General features: G+C 49.2%; 1 protein-coding gene across 2 annotated transcripts in view; it reads right to left on the bottom strand.

Annotated features, from left to right (window-relative positions):
* The window catches only part of SEMA4A (semaphorin 4A), a 34,188-nt gene extending 12,836 nt beyond the window's left edge, over positions 1 to 21,352 (bottom strand). Inside the window, exons 1-4 of one of the 2 annotated variants that reach the window (XM_083374415.1) lie at positions 21,245 to 21,352; positions 8,021 to 8,184; positions 4,446 to 4,603; positions 1,324 to 1,386 (exon numbers count right to left, since the gene is read on the bottom strand). In XM_083374415.1, coding sequence (XP_083230541.1) covers positions 1,324 to 1,386; positions 4,446 to 4,603; positions 8,021 to 8,117 — 318 coding nt within the window. In that variant the 5' untranslated portion in view covers positions 8,118 to 8,184; positions 21,245 to 21,352. Of the gene's footprint in view, positions 1 to 1,323; positions 1,387 to 4,445; positions 4,604 to 8,020; positions 8,185 to 9,848; positions 9,914 to 21,244 lie in introns of those variants that run through there. The other variant, XM_083374414.1, reaches the window with a different exon arrangement.
* Positions 21,353 to 21,599: the final 247 nt, after the last annotated feature.

Here is a 21,599-nt window from a genome sequence, read left to right on the forward strand (position 1 = left end):
GGAAGGAGGAGGAGCAGGAAAGGATCAAGTATCATAAACAAAAGGTGATTTTTCAGAATCTAAATTTAGTGCTCCTTGAGGCAAAGGTGCAGGCTACACCCTAGATTAATAAGATCTTTAATCACAACCTTAACATAAACCAGAGTTTCTCAATGTCAGCAACTCAGAGATGTGTGGGGGCTTCAACACAAGGCTGGCTGGGGAATTCTGGGAGTTGAAGTCCACACATCTTCAGGCTTGAGAAATACTGGACTAGCCTGGAAAGCAGAATCTCCGTGTTATCAAAGGACCCAGAGATGGGCCGGAATGCTCAGGAATTCCCAGAATGCTCAAGAAAGACAATGTGGGTTTTGGAATTGTGGGGAATGAAGTCCAGACACCTCCAGGGACGCCTGATCGTGAAAAGATGATCTACAACAGGGGTCCTCAACCTTGGCAACTTTAAGACGTGTGGACTTCAACTCCTGGGAGTTGCCAAGGTTGGAGACCCCTGATCTACAACACACATTCAGGTGAACTGAAGACCTGGGACTAACATTAAACTTGGTTTGTAATACGCTAAATGTTTTTTTAAGGGGAGAGGTTTGCAAACCAGCCTACGATTAGTCCTTGACTTACAACCGGTCGCTTAGCAACTGTTCAAAATTACGACCTACCCTAAAAGGGGACTTACTAAAATCCTTGATGGCCGGGCCCCCAACCGTCACACATTTTACAACGGTTTAGCTGAAAATTGGCACTTCCAGCCATAGTGAGCAATAGGGGTACAGGTTCACTTAACAAGTGTGGCATTTCACATTTACAACTGTCACATTCGCTTAATGACTGCCACAAAAAAAGTTGTAAAGTACAGACAGTCCTCGACTAAGAACAATTCATTTAGTGACCATCTGAAGTTACAACGGCACTGAAAAAGTGACTTAGGATCCGCTTTCCCCATTTGCGACGGTTGCAGCCTCCCGATGGATAGGTGATCAAAATTCGAACCCCGGGCAACTGAGGGTCACGTGATCCCCTTTGGAGACCTTCTGACAAGCAAAGTCAGTGGGGAAGAAGCCGGATCTGCTTAACAACCGGGCTACTTAAGAACTGCAGCAAGAAAGCTTATAAAACGGGGCAAAAAATCTGTCTTGCTTAGCAACGGGAATTTGGGGCTCTGCTGTGGTCCTGTGTCGAGGATGACCTGTACTTATGACCTACGACTGTAATGGGCAGAGTCGTAACTTGAAGACTGCCTGGGCTTGTAGGTTTACAACTCAATCCGCCAGGGGAAGGCATCCACGAAGCTACTTCCGGAAAGGGACGAAGGCCAGCCGCGCTCACCTCGTTGCTTCTCTTCTTGAAGACGCACTCCCTCTTCTTTCCCGGGCTGGGGCTCCAGGGGATCTGGGAAAGGAGAAGCAGCAGAGCGTGAGGCAGAGGGGAGGAGGCAGAAAGCAGAAGCCCGCCGTTCGGGCCTTCCTCGTCAGCAACCGGCTGAGTTATGAGGGAGTTATAAGCCCAGGGCTTATACCGGCCCGATTACTTTCTTTTTTTAAAACATAAATGATGCTGCACTTTAATGGTTAAATGGCCTAGAGACACTGGTATTTGAACATAGATTGTTTTATAACATTCGTATTTTATTGGGTGGTGTTTTTTTTAAATTTAGGTGAAATATTAACGTATATTGCAAGTCCATGTACAATATATAAAGGTAAAGGTTCCCCCGCACATGCATGCTAGTCGTTTCCGACTCTAGGGGCCGGTGCTCATCTCCGTTTCAAAGCCGAAGAGCCAGCGCTTGTCCGAGGACATCTCCGTGGTCATGTGGCCGGTATGACTAGACGCCAAAGGCGCACGGAACGCTGTTACCTTCCCACCGGAGTGGTCCCTGTTTTTCTACTTGCATTTTCATGTGCTTTCGAACTGCTAGGTTGGCAGAAGCTGGGACAAGTAACAGGCGCTCACTCTGTTATGCGGCACTCGGGATTCGACCCGCCAAACTGCCGACCTTCTGATCGACAAGCTTAGCGTCCTAACCCACTGAGCCACTGCATCCCTTGTACAATATATGCCATATGCTAAATAAATAAACGAGAGAGTTCAGTCTCGGAGGGGGCTGGATGTGGGGGATGAACACTAGTCGGGGTGGGGGTGGGGGTGCTGAGTGTTAGCCCAGAGAAGCAGCACAGTAACGGACACTAGGTCAGCCTTTATATCAGGTCACATAAGCAGAATCTTGCAAGACTGAAAGCATTTAATGGAAGAACAGAGTTATTCTTGGAGGTCTTCTAGCCCAGCGGTCTCCAATCTTTGGGGCACCAGGAATCGGTTCCGTGGAGAGAGGTTTTTCTGCAGACCAGGGGGGGGGCAGAGGGGGGGGCTGGTTTTGTGTGCTGCCTGCATCCCACAAATGGGGCTTCGCTTCTTTGCACGGCCCGGTTTCTGGCATGCCGTGGACCGGTGCCAGTCTATGGACGGGGAGTTGGGGAGCCCTGTTCTAGTCCACCCCCTGCTCAAAAAAGAAGGGAAGAAGTTTCTTCTTTTCCTTTTAAGTCTCCGGAAAAGCAGAAGGGGTCCCTTCTGAAATGCATCCCATGCCCCTTTCCTTCAGAAGGGATGCCATGATTATATCATCAGTGGAACCGACACAGAAGACAGCAAAGACCCTCCTTTAACGTCAAAGAGGTACCACCTGCTGCAGGAAAAATGGGACGACTTTCCAGAGAAAGTGGCTGGAAAAGAGACACAGAATGGGTGGTGTTCGTGGTTCCCTCTTCCATGATCTGCCCAGAGGGTTTGGAACACCCACAACTTCAGTTTGCCTTCTGAAGTTGTGGCTGCACCATCACTGGAGGTTTTTAAGAAGAAACTGGACATCCATTTGTCTGGAATGGTATAGGGCAGGGGTAGGCAACCTTGGCTCTTTTATGACTCGTGGACTTCAACTCCCAGAATTCTTGAGCCAGCATGGCTGGCTGAGGAATTCTGGGAGTTGAAGTCCACGAGTCATAAAAGAGCCAAGGTTGCCTACCCCTGGTATAGGGTCTGCTGCTCAAGCAGGGGTTAGACTAGAAGACCTCCAAGGTCCCTTCCAACTGTTATTCTTTTATTCTGTTACTCTGTTAAAAGTTTTTCTGAAAAAAGAAAGTCCACTGGCACCATTGTTTCTTCACCTCTGCAACTTTAAGATAGCTGGACTTCAATTCCCAGGATCCCCCAGTCAGCCTAAGCTGGCTGGGGAATTCTGGGACTTGAAATCCACACATTTTCAAGCAAACTTTTCTCTACCAAATTATATTTGCAAACTTGGCAGCTGGGTCTTTTTGCCACTTTCCAAAACAGGATGTCAGCCAGCCTTAGCAGCTCCACTTTGAAGCAAAGAAAAACCCCAAAGTGGCAGAACTCACATTTCCGTTTCTAAAAGAAGGAAAGAAAACCAGACATGGGCCGGTTCAGAAATGTTGAGGCAAAGTTCCTGGAGACGGAGGGGAGGCAGGGACCCCAGGACTTCCTGCCTGCTCAGTGCCAGTCACTAATTCTGCCCCTTATAGGATTTTAATACTGCCCAGAGTTACCCCAGGGACGCGGTGGCTCAGTGGGTTAGGACACTGAGCTTGTCGATCAGAAGATCGGCAGTTTGGCGGGTCAAATCCCGAGTGCCGCGTAACAGAGTGAGCGCCTGTTACTCATCCCAGCTTCTGCCAACCTAGCAGTTCGAAAGCACGTAAAAATGCAAGTAGAAAAATAGGGACCACTCCGGTGGGAAGGTAACAGCGTTCCATGCGCCTTTGGCGTCTAGTCATGCCAGCCACATGACCACGGAGACGTCCTCGGACAAGCGCTGGCTTTGAAATGGAGATGAGCACCGGCCCCTAGAGTCGGAAACAACTAGCACGCATGTGCGGGGGAACCTTTACCTTTACCTAGAGTTACCCCATGGTAAGATGGGCGGCCAATAAATCTAATAAATAAATAGTAGATAGGATTGTCAAAGACTTGTCTTTCTCCATCCAGATGTTGGATCTGCAGCTCCTGAAAGACCTCCGTTTGGTCTTTGAACCCACAGTCAGGGGAAGGGAGGAATTAAGGAGAAACACAGGCATATTTATTGGTGTATTTGGATCCCACCTTTATTATTTTGATAAATAACTCAGTGGCAAACGTATCTAATACTCTTCCCTCCTATTTTCTCCACAACAACAACCCAGTGAGGTGGGCTGGGCTGAGAGAGAGAGAGGGACTGGTCCAAGGTCGCCCAGCCGGCTTTCGTGGCTAAAGTGGGACTAGATCTTCCGCTCTCCTGCTTTCCGGTCCATTGGCTTAACCGCCAGGCCAGGATCCGCTCTCCCCTCCTCCAAAGAGGAAATGGACTCCGGGCAGAACATGGAGTCTCCCCCCAGCTTGCATGCACCCCCCAGCCTCCTGGCTCCACCCCCCCAAGTCCCCCCTCTTCCACTCACCTTCCCCTTCAGGCTGATGGGGGCGCTTCTGATGCTGAGGGCGAGGATGGCATCCCTCCCTCCCACGTAGAGAGTTGCGCCGTCGGCACTCAGCAGGAAGGTGTCGTAGTTGAGGACCCCCTCCTGGCTGAAGGTGCCGACCTCGCGACTGGGGTCACCTGGAGGAGAAAAGAAGGCAGCCTTGGAGAAGGGGGGGCAAATGGGGAGGCATCAACCCCCCTCCCCAGGAGGTAGCCTGCTTTGCGGAACTGTGCAGGTTCATTGTAACTCGTTGTAAGCCTTGGGCACCCGTTTCTTCTCTTGCAAAATCTGGGGTGCCTGGTTCCCCCCATTCTAGAGCAGCCACCCCACCTTCGTGTGGCAGCTGGTGTCTTGCTCGGCCGGAAGTTAAACAGCTGCCAAATTTGCCAGCAGCTTTAGGGGGAAAACATCAGGCCTTTCAGCCGGCCGTGAATGGGTGGCAGCCCAGAGGCTCTGAAGGTGGAAAACGGGGCCTCGCTCCCAGGCAGGCAAAAGAGGGGAACGAAGCACATGAACCCCAAACAAAGGCTAAAACCGTGTGCGTGTAAGACACAACCAAGTGCTTGCTCCAGAGAGGTCCCCCAACCAGCATAACAAAGAGGGGTGTTTCCTGGGTTTCTGAGCATCTCTTAAGGCCACTTTAAGATGGCTAAAATTCCCAGAATTCCCCAACTGGTGCTGTTGACCAAAGCCTTGTTTCAACGTAATGACTTGTGGACTTCAAACTCCCAGAATCCCCCAGTCAGCCCTGCCGCCCAAAGTAGTCCCAGGGCAAAAATGGGTGCCAAATAAAATGTAACAAATAAACAAACCTGGTTGGTCAAATCAATATACAAACCATGTCTAAACAAGCACGGGGCTGAAGAAAAACCGTTCTTCTTCCACCAGTAAAGAAAACAATCAGGGCCCAGGGTGAGTTGAACTCTCAGCCGAGACCCCTAGGATTATCGCTCATCAGCCAGCCAGCCAGCTGGATTTGGTTCCGGCTGGTTGTGGTATTTTTATCCAGTCTTTCTCAAGGACTTGGGACAGGCAGATACAGAATACCAAAGAGAGCTGGAAGGGATCTAGTCCGACTCCCTCCTCAGGCAGGAGACCCTCTGCTATTCCAGCCAAATGTCAATCTTTGATGTTGACGTTGGGTAGTGTTAAAGCTCTCATTGTCACAGGATGGAAGCTACTCCAAGCAAAGACGCCCTTTGCCATTGACTGATGGGGATTTTATCCATGCCGATGGTGCTCAAGGGGTGCTCCAGTTGTGTTGGGATTGCACCCAAGCGCCTATTATTGCTATTGCTATAATTATTATTTTAAAGTCACAAAACTGCGTCTCCCTTTCCTTGGCCATGTCACGCGGGGGAATTCCCTGCAGAAAGCAATTCTGTTGGGAAGACTCAGAGGCAAAAGGAAACTAGGCCGATGGTGGCCGGATGCCCTCAAGGCCGACCCCAGCCAGAGCAGAGAAAACATTTCATGGAAGCCGGGAAAGATCGGAAGAGATGGAGAGACACACACAAACCCCGGCCCAGAGAATCGACAAGAGTCGGACTCGACTGAAAAGATAGCATCGTCATTATTACTGGCTTAAAAACAGCAACTGTGAGAGGGACCTTGGAGTCCTAGTGGACGATCACTTGACCATCAGCCAGCCGTGTGCGGCAGCAGCTAAAAAAGTTAACACAATCCTGGGCCGAATAAGCAGAGGCATAGAATCAAGATCACGCAAAGTATTAGTACCGCTTTATAAAACCCTTGTAAGATCACACTTGGAATACTGCAGCCACTTTTGGTCACCATATCTCAAAAAAGATGTTGAGAGCTCGGAAAAAATTCAGAGAAGAGCAGCTAAGATGATCAAAGGCCTGGAGATAAAATATACAAAGAACTGCTGTAGGACTTGGGTTTGGCTAGTCCAAAGAAAAGAAGAAACAGGGGTGACATGATAGCAGTGTTCCAGTATTTGAGGGGCTGCCACAAAGAAGAGGGGCTCACATTATTCTCCAAAGCGCCAGAGGGAAGGACAAGAAACAATGGTTGGAAACTGACCAAAGAAAGAAGCAACCTGGAATTAAGGAGAAACTTCCTGACAGTGAGGACAATCAACCAGTGGAACAGCTGGCCTCCAGAAATCGTGGGTGCTCCATCACTGGAGATTTTTAAGAAGAGACTGGACCGCCGCTTGTCTTTGAGATGGCAAAGGTTCTCCTGCTTGAGTGTCGGCTTTGCACTCCAACCTCAATCACTTCTGTGTGATTTTTTTTCCAGTGCATCTCCTCTCACTTTCAGAAAAGCAAAGATTTCTACCAGAAGATTCGTCATTTTACAATCAAACGTGCTCTAACATGCTGCAGGAAATGCCGCTAAGGAGTTCTCACACGCTTGAAAAGGGGTCTAAATATCCTATTAGCCTTAAATATGGCTCCAGTTTTCCTGAGGGCGAGAGAGGCAGCAAGTGCTAACCAGGTGCCTTTCGTCGAGTATAGCTGATTTTTGGTGTATTCTTTATTGATTCACTCCAGTTAGATGCGCCTGAATTCACAGAGGCTCACTACAGTTTACAGAACAACAGCAGCAACAAACATTCACATCCGTTAAGAGGTGGATGAACATAGATAAATAAAAACAACCCACAGCTAATCAAAGCCACAATACACAAAGGGTAAATTACAAGAGTGGTAATGAAAAATAAAGAAAACAAAATCCTAGCAAGCCAGCGGAAGCAATTCAACGTGAAATGATTTACGGAGGAGAGAACGGGCCCAGCCAAAGGCTCTTTGGAAGAGCTTCACCCTCAGCAGAGCCAGTTCTAAGGAGGAAGGAAGAGGGTCCGAGATGTAGACGCTTCTGGCCTCGCTTCCCCTCCTTTTCCTAGCTGGGCAGACTTTGACTTATAACCATTTTGTTTGGTGGTTTTTCAAACTTAGGATGACTCCGGGGAAGTTATTTATGACCAACCCTTGAAGCATTTATGGCCACTGCAGCATAACCTACAGTAAGACAGTCGAAGTTTGGGCACTGTTTACAACGGCTGCAGGGTCCCCGTGATCGCCATCCCTCCCAACTTCTGACAAGCAAAGTCAATGGGGGAACCCAGATTCGTTTAATGACTACATGATTCACTTAAGAACTGCAGGGGTTTGCCTAACAACCATGACAAACGTTCTGCAATCGCCTTACTTAGCCAGGGAAGCCTGGATCCCAATTCCGGTCCTTATTTAATTATTATAATTAAATATAACTGTTCAATCTCTGTTCATTTTTATAAACTTTTAACGCATTCTTCTTTCTGAAAGCCAGGCAGAGTCGCCTGACAAATGAAACGGGCGGCATATAAACTTAATGAATAATAAAACAAACAAACAGCGTGGCCGCTGCACCACACCCGTTGTGCGAATAGCTGTGTCGCCTTTAATGGGACGCGGTGAAACGTACTTTGAATCGCGAAGGTGCAACCTGGGGGTGGGAAGTGCCACTCTCAGCCCCCGTGTCAGCCTGCCCGGGGGCCCCCGAGGGATGTCCCCCCCCGGGCACCGTCCTGCGCTGTGGCTCCTTACCTCTCTGAAAGGTCATTCTAGGCACCACGTTGCTGCCCATGCTGGCCGCAGCCATCAGAAGGCATCCCAGGAGGCAGGGGAACCGGCCTGGTTTCATGGCTGTTCACAGCAGGCCGTCACCAAGAAGGCTGAAGGCTGGAGAGGGCCTGGTCCCGACTGCGCAGCTGTTACGAAATGGAGGAAGAGGAGGAGAAAACGGATGTTTAGAAGGGCCTGCTTTGGCAATCCAGGGCTGCCCTCTTGTCTGGAGCAGAAGTGGCTGAGACGACAGGTTTGAGCCGTTGGTCCTTCCTTGTGGCTTCTCGTGAGATGCTTTGGAGAAAAGAGGAAGGAGAAGCTACTGGTTCAAGTTGAGGGCAGAGGCTTGAGAAGCTGGCATGGGCCCACCTCTGCTGGAAGGCACCTCCGCACTCTGAAGCCAGCCTGCAAGGGGGTGGGAGGGCTCTGGGCCAGCCCCAGAGAGCTGCAAGCTCTTCCTGAGGAGCATTCGGGGAGGGGGCTATGGCTGCGTAGTCCAAGGAGCTTTGCAAACCCTTTTCTGCCTCTCCAGATGGAAAACATCTGTACAAGAATCACTGCATTGTTGTTTCAACGGTGTGTAACTCCACCGTTAGCCAAATTGCTCGGGACACCTGTCTCTCTTTCTCAAGCCTCTGAACATCTTTGGAACAAAACTTTACGCAACTGACTGATTTTTTTTTACACCAGAAAAAAACGGGGAAGTGAGGTCTTTTTGAAGCAACAGTGCAAAACAAGGTGAGGATTGCAAACTGCTTCGGTTTTTTTTTTTAAAGGAGCTTGGTCATTCCTGCCTGCAATCCCTTGAAAGCATCAGTTTGGTGGAAGGGGAGAAATTGGGAGATGGGAATGGAGGAAGTAAAAACAGCCGTTATTTTAACCAATTCCAAGAATTTATGTCAGGCATGCCTTGTTTTAGGCTGGAAGGAGTCAGAATGCAAAAGATGAGAGGGAAAATTCACTCGGCCTTTCCTCAGTGTGCGGACGAACGGGGATACAGGCGTTTCCTGCAACACCGCAGCCCTTGCAGCGTAGTGCAGGGGTGGGCAATTCAACTTTAAAGTCCACAGGTCTTAAAGGGGCCATAGTTGCCCACCCATGGTGTAGGGGCTTGGACTAGATGACCTCTACACTCCCTTTTGACTCTTCAATGAATCCTGGCTGGATCTATGAAGCGTTGCCAATTGAGGAGGAGTAAATTGAGGGTCTACCTTCATTCAGAATAGCTTCCTATCATCCTAGGTTATTGCAACTTGTTTTCATCCAACTGCCCATTGTCTGGTCTAGTGGTTCTCAACCTGTGGTCCCCAGGACCTGGGGGGGGGCGCAATGTCACAGGAGATCCACAAAGGCTTGAAAAAATGTTATGTCTTGGGGGTCCCTGGCCATGGTCTGTGGCCACAAAAGTTATTTAAAGGGGGCCCACAATGAACAAAAGGTTGAGAACCACTGGTCTAGTCCAACGTTCCTCAAACTTGGAAATTTTAAGATATGTGGACTTCAGCTCCAAGGATTCCCCGGCCAGCATTACACATCTAGATTCATGCTGACTGGGGAATTCTGGGAGTTGGTCCACATATCTTAAAATTTCCAAGTTTGAGAAATGCTGCTTGAGTTGGCTCCATCATCTGAGCTGATCTTCCACCTGGCTGTCTCCTCTTTACACTCATTCCAAGATCCACCCCAGTGCAGAACTCACGTCAACGTCCCATTGTGAGCGTCTGACCCAACGGTCCTGCTCTGATATCTGCCACAGACACAAAACACACACCCACACCCAACGTAAGAGTAATTTCACAGGCTGACTTACAGAACACTGAAAGCCTGGCAGTCTGCGAGATTCCGCAGGGCCACCTGCTAATTCACTGACCAGAGTTGGCAAACGCTTAGAAAGGAACAAAGCAGCAAACCTTACAAGGAAGTTGTAAAAAGGAAGAAGTGCTCAAGAACACAGCAAGAGGCCCCCCAGAGCTAAAAAGCCAATAGGAAACCACAGATGAGGAACAAACAATCTCGAAGTCTCACTGTAGGCAGGCAAATATGACACTGCTATTACTGATAATAACTGATGGAACTCACCCTGGAGTAAAATACTAGAAGGATATAATCTGTAACTAAGGAAAGGAAAGGGGCGTGGCATAATAAGATCCCTTGTCTTGAGCAGGGGGTTTGACTAGATGACCTCCAAGGTCCCTTCCAGCTCTAGGATTCTATGTGGAAAATGATTCACGCCCACCAAGGTCATCCCTCAACACTGTGGAAATTAAGGGGGGGAAACCCCCCCCAATGATGACACTGTTTTGAATGCCCACCACAGGTCCCCTGTCCAAGCGAAAGCTATGGATGAAACCGTCACAAACGAGGCAGCTGAGGTGTTCAGGAATGGGAGGCTGACAAACTCGGAGTTGGTTGCATAAAGAGCTTTCTGAGAAAACGAGAAACAAAAAGCAGAAACAGCCCAGGATGGGACCCGAAAGGGTAAGGCTTCACTTGAGTCGTGGCTTGTAACAAACACAAACAATAGCAAATAAGGTTTGGTGGGAACAGCGCAGGCCGAAGAAAAGGCAAATCAAGGAAACACCAGTCTACTAGCAGAAAATGGTGGCACCAGGCAGGAGAAGGCTGAGCGGCATCCATCCAGCTGCACTGCATTAATTCAAGTCAACCTGGCCAAAAAGAGGTCACATGCGTCCTCCGAGCCAGCAGCTGTAATTTTGGAGAATTCCTGAAGTTCAAGGGAAGTCACAGAAGACTGGAGACAAGCAACTTCCTTCCTATCTTTCCAAAGGGGACCCAGGAAACTTCAGATTGGCACAAGTGACACCAGTGCCTGGGGAAATCCTCATTCAGTCGGCGTGGAAGCACTTAGAAAGGCAGGTGACACGGGGCTGTTAAAAATAACACCTGCCACATTAATCTCCTTGCTTCCTTTGACAAAGGGATTAGATTTGCCAGATGAAGGAATGTGGTGAAGGTCGTGAACTTGCACTTTGATAAGGTTGACCAAGCCTCCTTCCTGACAAGAGGGAGCGAGGCGTGGTGGACGGTCCCTCCAGAGATTCTTCTCAGACGCTACACGAACCCCCACAGATCTCTCTTGAGCATGGACAGAAATGGAAAGATACGTCAACCCCCACCATGGACGACTGGATGGGAAAAGAGATGGAGCTAGCAGAGACAGCCACACCGACTGTTTTATATTTAGAGAAAGCAATATATTCCGTTTTGTTTCTACTTGGAAATCGCTTCTGAACTTTGTGCTTGAGAGAGGAAAAAGAAGATTCTTGATTTGGGGTTTTGCTGATTAATATAGTTTGCTGTTGTGGAAATGGTTTGTCCTTATTAAATTGATAAAGTTGTTAAAATTGCCATAGGTGTCCACCTTCACTCTAAAGAAATGACTTAATTATGAATTTTGGATTTCCCCACCCCACCCCCATGGACCAACACTGCCCTAATCGCTATTTATTGCTCTTTTATAAAGCCAGCTGCCCATCATCAGGAGATGCACACAGCGTGGTCTCCGTCTGCTGCCTATCTGAAATTTATGGGCATAAAAAGAGCAGGATCCGATCGTTTCCTCTTTGTCCTGCGTTTGCTTTAATTCTTTTCTCCCTGCCTCGGAACAGGAAAGACACACCACAAACCAAGCTCCAGAAACCTGTGCCAAGTTGTCCTAAGCATCACACACCGGCCTCTCTTCCAGCGCTTTGGCTGCTGCTAACACTGACCGCAGGCGCACGGAGCACATGAGGGGCGATAAGGCGGCCACCTCTGCTTCCTGGCTGACCCTTCTGGGGTGGAAGCCACCACAGCAACCCCGCTGAAAATTTGGCAGCTGGGGCTTGAGCCCCCTCCAGACTGAGGTGGGCCCTAATTGCTCGGGATGGTTTCCAAAGAGGCACAAGTGTTTGCAAGGACACTCACTACACGCCGCTTTCTCTTGCCAAGGTTTGCCCTCACGTGCAAAGCATTTCACAACGGGCTGGCAACGTCCACACGTCTTTTGTGACCGTCATCAACTGTCAAGTTGGAAGAGAATTTAAAAGTTGCAGAGCAGAAAATTCTACGGCTTCCGAGTCTGCAGACGGGAGCCCTGGGGGCACCGTGCTTAGAATGCAGGACTGCAGGCAAATTCTGCTGACTGCCAGCAATTGGGCAGTTCGATCCTGACCGGCTCCAGGTTGACCCAGCCTCCCATCCTTACAAGGTTGGTAAAGTGAGGGCCCAGATTGCGGGGGGGGGGAATGCAATATGCTGACTCTGTAAAGAGCTTGGAGAGGGCTGTAAAGCAGCGTGAAGCGGCAAATGAGTGCAAGCGCTGTTGCTGTTCTGCATTTAGTGAATTCAGTGACAGGTGGTCCTCGACTTACGGCCCTTTGTATAGTGACTGTCCAAAGTGGCTGGGGACATCTGGGAGTTTACATCCATGCATTTTAAAGCAGGCAAGGTTGAGGGACACTGATCTGGATTGATCCTGCTTCCTCGGAGGGTCTCCAGGCACCAAACCCATTTCAAACAAAGGGGTCTGGAGGCTAAAGGGTACGATGAACAGCGGCAGGAACTGGGTAGGTCCAGTCTAGCAAGGAGAAGGACCGGGGCTGACATGATAGCAGTCTTCCAATATCTAAGGCAGGCATGTCAAACTGCCGGCCTATGGGCCAGATGCACCATGCCGAAACCGCACCCACCCCATTGCCGACAATGGGGGAAAAGTCGCGGGACAACACATGACGTCACTGGTTTGACATGCCTGATCTAAGGGGTGCCACAAAAAAGAGGGAGTTTGCCTATTCTCCAAAGCACCAGAAGACAAGACGGGGAAAAATGGATGGAAACTCATCAAGGAGAGAAGCGACTTGGAATTAAGGAGAAATTTCCTGACAGTGAGAATAATTAATCAGTGGAACGGCTTCCCTCCAGAGGTTGTGGATGCTGCATCACTGGAGGCTTTGAAAAGAAGAGACTGGACTGGCATTTGTCCAGAATGGTATAGGGTCTCCTTCATGACCGGGAGGTTGGACTAGAAGACCTCCAAGATCCCTTCCAACTCCGTTATTCCACATTATCTACTCAAACGCTATCTATTCTGCTTATGCCTGGTGGTCCTTCTCTCCCCACCACCAGCACTTTAGCAGAGTCTGCCTGACCCGGAGACTTCATCATTCGCAAAGTCACTTTGGGCTGCCCTGCTGAGTTCCAAGCCAGTGAATCAGCAAAGAGTTGACCGAGAAAGGAATCGCTCTGGCCTCCCTTGCAGGGACCAGCGTACCTGTCCGTGAGCCAGAATGAGTCTCCCCAGCCCCTCCCTGGCTGATTCCTTTCTCGGGCATGTTTCCTTGGCCTCCGCCCTCGTGATCCTGCTCAAAATCCTCCACATTAGCAAAGAAAGAAGGTTCTTTGCAGAGAGAGCATGGGAGGTTAACAGCCCAGCTGCTTCTGCCCGCTCAGAAATTCATCTTGTGATCACAACTTTATTGCAGCTCAAAGTTCAGCCCGGCAGCGGATCCAGAACAGGCAGAGAGGCAATAAGCAGAAAAGAGAACAGCAGTCAGGTGGAAGAAAGGGGAAAAGGTGCTCTAAGCGATTTCAGTCAGGAAAAAACCGGTGCTTTCTGGAGCTTGCTATTGCAACTCCCACGATGCCTGAGCCACACTTCCAGGGTGGCCAGGGCTTTTGGTAGTTGGCATCTGTGGTTTTCAGAGCATTGCTTCTCAATTTCAGCCATTTTCAGATGTGGACTTCAACTTCAGATGGCTGGGGAATTCTGGGAGTTGAAGTCCACACGTCTGAAAATGGCCAAAATTGCTTTAAGAGAAGCATTGCTTTAAAGGCATCAGGATGTCTGTTTAAAGACACTGAAGAATAGCAACAGGGACAAAACTGAGGTTTTAAGGTTCCCCAAATCTTTATTTGAAGGAAACCCCCTCCGATGTACAAAATCCCCACCGCCCTTTCCAGGAACAGGCAGAACAGCAGGTGTGTGTTTCTGTCTGATTTGGCATCTCTCAAGCATCCACACGGTGAGAGCTGTGCCCGGAGAGAAGTGGAAGCCAACCTATCCATATTTTCCCGCCATCTGTTTAGCAATCACAAAACCACCACACAGATGGACCGCAATGGTAGAATCGGGGAAAAGGCGTGTAGGAAGGTGGGGGGGGAGGCATCCAAACTGGGCCTGTGTCTGGCAGATGGTTAGGAAGAGAAGTCGAAGAAACAGATCTCTGATGTAAAAAATCACACCTGCATTTTCCCAGGAATCTGGGATCAGTTAAATGTTCCAGGTCTATGTTCCAGGCAAAATGTTCTTCAGAAAAGGGGGGGGGGAACCTGGCCTGACTGCAACTCTTTTTGCTGGCCTGGAAATCTCAGGGATCACAACAAAGCCCGTTTCTGAAGAAGTTCATTTCAGAATTGCTTATTACGGCTCCAGAATCCACCCCTACCTGCTCTGTGCAGAAAGGAACGGAAAAGGCAAGAGGTTAGGGAACTTAAGGATTGCATCTACTTCGCCGAAAGATCTCCTTTTTATTACAGATTATCAATACAACCAATCCTCGACTTATGACCCTTCTTTTAGCAACTGTTTCAAGATGCTGAAAAAAGGGACTTACGGCCGCTCCCGCTTCTGACCATCGCCGCATCCTGGTGGTTTCCTGGTTCCTGCACTGGGGGACCATGGCAGCTATTTAGGATAACCGCAACATCCCGGGCTCACACAATCGACAACTGTGGCCTTCCCAGGGGGCTCCTGGTGAGCCGAGTTAATGGGTGAAGCTGGATTTACTTAGTGACTGTGTGATTCACTTAACAGCCGTAGTGATTTGCTTCATGACTGTTGCAAAAAAAAAGTCATAAAATTGAGCGCAACTCACTTACTGACCACCTTGCTGAGCAACAGAAGTTCTGGTCTCAGTTGTGGTTGTAAGCCGAGGACCATCCAAGCCCTACTTCAAGCCATCAAAGGACTACTTTGGGGAGGGGGGGCGCAGAAGGCTGCCTTCGACCACTGCGTGGCCCACCATGCCAAGCCGGTGGTTAAAAGGAGCCAGCCAGGTTTATAAAGGGTCTGCCAAGGGCTGGCGAAGGTGACCGAATGGGATCTGGGTGCTTTGGCCTCTAAGGAGGAGAAACAACACCCCAAAAAGTTTTGGGGATAGTCCTAACATCTCAAATTATCAATCCTGGTTACGTGAGAGACAGAAAAAAATGGTTAAACCTAGAACTGGAAATTTAAGTCGTGTTACTGACATCATTGTCTTATAGCCACGCTCAGCGTAGGGAAGTAAATCACAGGAGTGCCACTCTTTGCAGGAAAAGGCTAGTAGGACCTCAGAGGTGAAAAGGGGGGTCTGGTGGGATCACTCCCTGGGTGGGAACAGAACCACCAAAGGACCCATTTGCTCAGATGGAACAGAAGCAGGAGAGCACGGATTGGAAAGGGCCTTGGAGGCCATCAGAAAGAGGGGAGCTGAAATCTCTGGTAAAAATACTCGTTTTTGTCCAGAAATCCAAAATGAAGGAGTTTGGCCGTGTGATGGACAACATCTGGATTAAAATAAATGGAGGGACACCACAGTGTCTTTTCTCACCTGCCCAGCCCGGGTGTCTTCCTAAGGTCCTCTTGCAAACTGCAGACCTTCCATTGAAGCTTGAAGCCACAGAGTGACTTCAATTACTCCGTTTAAACAGAAGAGGTGGATAAAGACAAGAACGGGAGAGGAAGGAGATGGTCCTGGCATGCAGCAGGTCTTGATTTTAAGAGAAACTGAAACCCAACCGTGTCAAGGGCCTATCCTGGATTTTCAACAAAACAGGTTTACTCAGCTGGGAGCAGCAGCAGTAAGGAGGGATCCCACGGCAGGGAAAGTGAAAGGAATTCAAGATCAAGGGGAGCTGACAAATAAGGACCTGCTAAAAATGGAGCAGCAGACAAGGGAGAAAAAACAGAGGCCGGGAGAAGGGCCAAGGTCAGATGGAGCTGCAGAAGGGATGAGGCCACCCGGGTATACCGAGAGGATCTCTTCTGATCTCTGCTCAAAAGGAAGAGAACAGGCATTCTGGCCGGTCAGAGAAGGCGGCAAACTGTCAGGAGTAGCCAACACCCCAGAAGACAAACTCGGGATCCAAAAACATCTCGACAAACTCAAATAATGGGCCCTATCCATCAAAATGTGTTTCAATGTGGAGAAAAGCAAAGTTTTACATTTAGGCAGGAAAAGCCAAAGGCACAAGTACAGACTGGGTGAGACCTGGTTCAAAAACAGCAACTGTGAGAGGGACCTTGGAGTCCCAGTGGACGATCACTTGACCCTGAGCCAGCCGTGTGCGGCAGCAGCCAAAAATGCTAATACAATCCTTGGCTGTGTAAGCAGAGGCATAGAATCAAGATCACATGAAGTATTAGTACCGCTTTATAAAACCCTTGTAAGACCACACCTAGAATATTGCAGCCAATTTTGGTCACCATATGACAAAAAAAGATGTTGAGAGTTTGGAAAAAATTCAGAGAAGAGCTACTAAGATGATCAAAGGCCTGGAGACTAAAACGTATGAAGAACGGCTGCGGAACTTGGGTTTGGCCAGTCTGAAGAAAAGAAGAACTAGGGGTGACATGATAGCAGAGTTCCAGTATTTGAGGGGCTGCCACAAAGAAGAGGGGGTCACCTTATTCACCAAAGCACCAGAGGATAGGACAAGAAACAATGGTTGGAAACTGACCAAAGAGAGAAGCAACCTGGAATTAAGGAGAAACTTCCTGGCACTGAAGACAAACAACCAGTGGAACAGTTTGCCTCCAGAAATCGTGGGCGCTCCATCACTGGAAATTTTAAAGAAGAGACTGGACAATCACCTGTCTGAGATGGTATAGCTTCTCCTGCATGAGCAGGTGGTTGTTCTAGAAGACCTCCAAGGTCCCTTCCAGCTCTATTCTATTCTATTCTATTCTATTCTATTCTATTCTATTCTATTCTATTCTATTCTATTCTATTCTATTCTATTCTATTCTATTCTATTCTATTCTATTCTATTCCATTCCATTCTATTCCATTCCATATATTCTATTCTATTCTATTCTATTCTATTCTATTCTATTCTATTCTATTCTATTCTTCTATTCTATTCTAATGCTGGTGTGGAACAGAGAAATAGAATTAAGAGACAAGACAGAGGTGTTTAACTCTTCTTTGGGTTGAGCATCTCCAACAAAAATAATTCCACCAGAAGATTGTAGAAAGTTTTATAAAGGTCCTAACAGAAGTTTATGATCGAGAGCAACACGGTCAAGAAATGAATTTAAATCTCCAGGACAGAAGGACTCCATTGTGAGGACATGAAGACCACTTAGTCTAGTCCTTATTCGCTTGTTCCCAGAGGAGAAAGCAGCCCCCCCACTTTTGTTTTTTACTCTCCCCATTCAAGAAGACTTCACGCCCAGGTGCTGGATGTCTTCAGGGGGTGGACGATTATTTATAGTTTGGGGAGTGGCTTGGTGTTGACTTTTTTAATCTCTGAAATGGAGATGGGATGGTCCACCTGCTCTCGCCTTTCATTAGCTGAGGTGGGGACCCCCATCACACCCAGGGAGGCGGAGGTCCCACGGATGCCTACACGGGGAAGCAGTGAATTTCGTGATTTTCCCCTCCTCTCCTCCCGCCCTGGTTCCATTCAGCCATTTCTCCAGTCTTCCTGCATTCTCCCAATCAATTGCTCTCCAAGACAAAGGGCAAGAATGCCGTATGGGCAGCCATTTCAATGCTGGCTTCAGTGGGCTGCGTGGAAAACCTTTCTGAGGTGCCCTGGGGTGCTACTACCAGATCTCCTCAGAACCCTGCAGAGCAGAACAGAAGAACAGAGTTGGAAGGGACCTTGGAGGTCTTCTAGTCCAACCTCCTGCTCAAGCAGGAAGCCCTATACCAGGGGTAGGCAACCTGGGCTCTTTGATGACTCGTGGACTTCAACTCCCAGAATTCCTGAGCCAACCATGCTGAGGGGAAAGGGACAGGTTTCCCAGCTGAGCCAGGCTGGCTCTGGAATTCTGGGAGTTGAAGTCCACGAGTCATAAAAGAGCCGAGGTTGCCTACCCCTGCCCTATACCATTTCAGACAAGCGGTAATCCAATTTGCAGGTGCCCTTGTTTGCAAACCACTCGGTCTGCTCCGGAGACCCGAGGAAATTTTGGAAGTAAGCATAACTTGAAAGTGATGCAGTCGTGACCAGAAGTCAGCCTGGACCTTGGGTAATTTCCCTTATCGATAGCGGAAGTGCCTCAGACCTATCTTGCTTTCTGTTTCGTTAGAGAAGTGATTTCAGCAAAATATCCCCTCACGTTCTGAATAATAATAAGCTATTTCAGCGTGGGCTTCATTAATAATCAGGTCAATGCATAGCTGCCTTAAAAACTGGGCTCAAAGGGGTGTCAATCAATGGTGCCACGCTGGGCAGGATCAGAGGCCCGGAGCCTGACCACCAGCAGTTCTGTCCTGGACCCGGCAGTATTTTTATCCAGGCTTTGGACGCAGAGTTTAGTGAAACGCTTATCAAACCTGCAGGAGACTCAAAGGAGAGAGTCAGTGAATCAAAACAATCTCACAAGGCTGGAGGGAGGGACAAAGTAGAAAGCATTGGAGGTAGTCCTCGACTTACAACCATTCATTTACTGACTGTTCAAAGTCACATTCAAAGCAGTGAGAAAAGTGACTCATTGATCAGTCCTTGCGCTTATGACCATCACGGGATCCCTGCGATGACGTGATCTAAACTCTACTATGGTACTGATTAGAAAGGAGAAAGAAAAGAAGAAAAGAAAAAGAAAAAAGGGAGGGAAGGAGCAAAGATAATAAAGAAGCAACTTTCTAGGTCCTTTTATAGCAGTTGTAAGTATAAATATAAAATAAACACTTTACGGTTACAGTATTCTTTACATTTTCTTTATAATCTGTTATTCTAGTCTAGGGGTAGGCAACCTCGGCTCTTTTAGGACTCATGGACTTCAACTCCCAGAATTCCTGAGCCAACCGTGCTGAGGGGAAAGGGACAGGTTTCCCAGCTGAGCCATGCTGGCTCAGGAATTCTGGGAGTTGAAGTCCATGAGTCCTAAAAGAGCCGAGGTTGCCTACCCCTGTTCTAGTCCAATCACAGAGCACCGTGTTCCCTGCAAGGAGTCCACGAGGGCTTCCAGTCATCAGTTCAGACAACATCCCGTCCCTTTGGCCGCCCCCTCAACCTCCCTCCCTTCCTCTGCAGGTGTCCAGTTGTTTTCACGTAGTTCACCATCATAAATAACACACGCCAAGAGGAAAATGGTACTCAAAAAGGCATCCAAGCAACCCCCGTCGGGGGAGACACTCCGCAGAACCTACCCAGGTTAGTCAAAGTCACATAAAGCGGCGGGTACAAAAATATACCCAGCTTCCGTGCAAAAATAATCATGCGGTGAGCTTGAAAGACTCGGAAAAGTGAGACAAGGAGAGGGAGGACACAGACTCCCCCCTTGAGCCCCAGATCAGGTCCCAGGGGCAGTATTTTCCTTTCCTTGCTTGAAGCCCCCACTCCAAAGGTCAAAAGCACCCCCACTGTCCCACAGCATCCACCAGGAGTGTGCCACCCTTCCCCCCCACCCCGCTCCCCATCCGGTGTGTTAGATGTTTTGTGCCAGCCATGGCACTTCCCCAAAAAGGTCATCAGATGGGAGCAAAGAGGCTTCTTTGCTCCCACTGGTGGGTCAGGGGTCCCCGGCCCCTGCAGCCCCATTGGAGAGAGAGTTTTATGGTAAGGGAGGGGCTGAGACCCCCATAAATACCTCTGCTCAAGGGGCTGCTCTTTGTCTAGTCTGGCCATGCTTGCTTGCTCTCTGTTCTTTTTGTTCTCTCTTCTGCTAGCTTACAATCCAGGCATGAAGGCCTCCATGCCAGGAAACTCTTTCTATTTACTTTATCGTTAAATAAAGCTTTGAATGATTGCATCCCTGCGTGATGCCTTTTTACTTTGAAGCACCTTAACGATCCATCGACCTCGACCTCGTGAGACCGTCTTACACGGTGGGTGGCCGCAAGAGGAAGCCTTACCTGTCTGGCCTCTGGGGCATCTTTCTGAGGAGCAGGAAGGGCTCCTGGTGGGGGGGAGGGAGCGGAGGCCCCCCAGCCCCGCAGCCCACGGCAGACAGACCCCCTGGCTCTGGGCTGGCAGAGGCCCTGCCGAAGAGAGCAGGCTGCTTTCAGCAAACCTGAAAGTCCACCCAGCTTCCTGGCCGCCCTGGTGAAGGGAGGCAGGCGGCGAGTACAGACACATCCAGGCTGCCTCCAGCAGACTCTCTCGGGTCCGCACCCCACAGGGAGGGGGGGCCCGGGCAGCCCCACGCCTCTCCCAGGCCCCCCTTCCCTGCAGCCTCATGGGAGGAGAAGCCCACCCAGACCTCCTGGGTCTCCGTGGGTTGTCCTGGGCCCAGCCAGGCAGACTGAAGCCCCCCATCTAAGGTCTGGGGTGGGCGAGCAAAGGGGGGATAACAGATCCAGTGGAGGGAGCTCATTTCATCCTTGAAGGGCTGAGTAATCCTGGCTCACACAAGCATCGGGCTTCACATCCACTTGGCCAGGGCAGATTTGTCCAACGTATTTTTTTACACACACACACACACACACACACACACACACACACACACACACACTAATTGTATATATAGGTAGGCCTCAACTTAAAATCATTTGTTTAGTGACCAAAGTTACAGCAGCTCTGAAAAAGTGACTTATGGCCATTTTTCCCAGTGACCACCATTGCAGCATCCCCTTGGTCATGTGATCAGACACGTGGCACCTAATTCATACTTATGACGGTCGCCATGCCCTGGGTCAGGCGATTCCCTTTGGTGACCTTCTGACTAGCCAACTCAATGGGGAAGCCAGATTCGCTTAACCACCCTGTGACTAATTTCACAACTGCAGTGATTCCACTTAGCAACTCCGGCAAAGGAACAAAGGTCGCAAAACGCGGCCAAACTCACTTAACAACTGTCTTGCTTAGCAACAGAAATTTTGGGCTCAATTTTGATCACAAGTCGAAAACTACTTGTACGAAAACTACTGTGTCCTTTACCCCCCCCCCACCATTAGAAGTGAAAATGAAAGTGCTCATTATCCTTCAGAAGATGAGGACCCCCCCTCAATGCAACCTCTCCCTTTCCTCCCTCCCCCCCCCGGTTTTATTTACCTCTTAGGGTCAGTTCATCCAGGTCAGCGATCCAGTGGGGACCCCGGGAGACGCGGTCAGGCAAAACAGCCCCAAAGGCCTCAGTGGGACCTGCGAGAGAGAAAGATGTTAAGTTTTTCATTTGATTTTGATCCCCTCGGTTAGAAAAACAGAAATGAATTACAGTCCCCAATTTACAACCATTCATTTAGTGACTGTTCAAAGTTACAACTGCACTGAAAAAGGGCGATTTATGACTGGTCCTCACAGTTACAACCGTCGTAGCATTTCCCCCATGGTCACGTGATCAGAATTGGGGCATGTATTGGGGGCGGGGGCAGCAGCAGCATCCTGGGGTCACGTGATCACCATGGGG

Source organism: Vipera ursinii, assembly GCF_947247035.1.
Source record: "Vipera ursinii genome assembly, chromosome: 15".
NCBI classification, from domain to species: Eukaryota; Metazoa; Chordata; class Lepidosauria; order Squamata; family Viperidae; genus Vipera; species Vipera ursinii.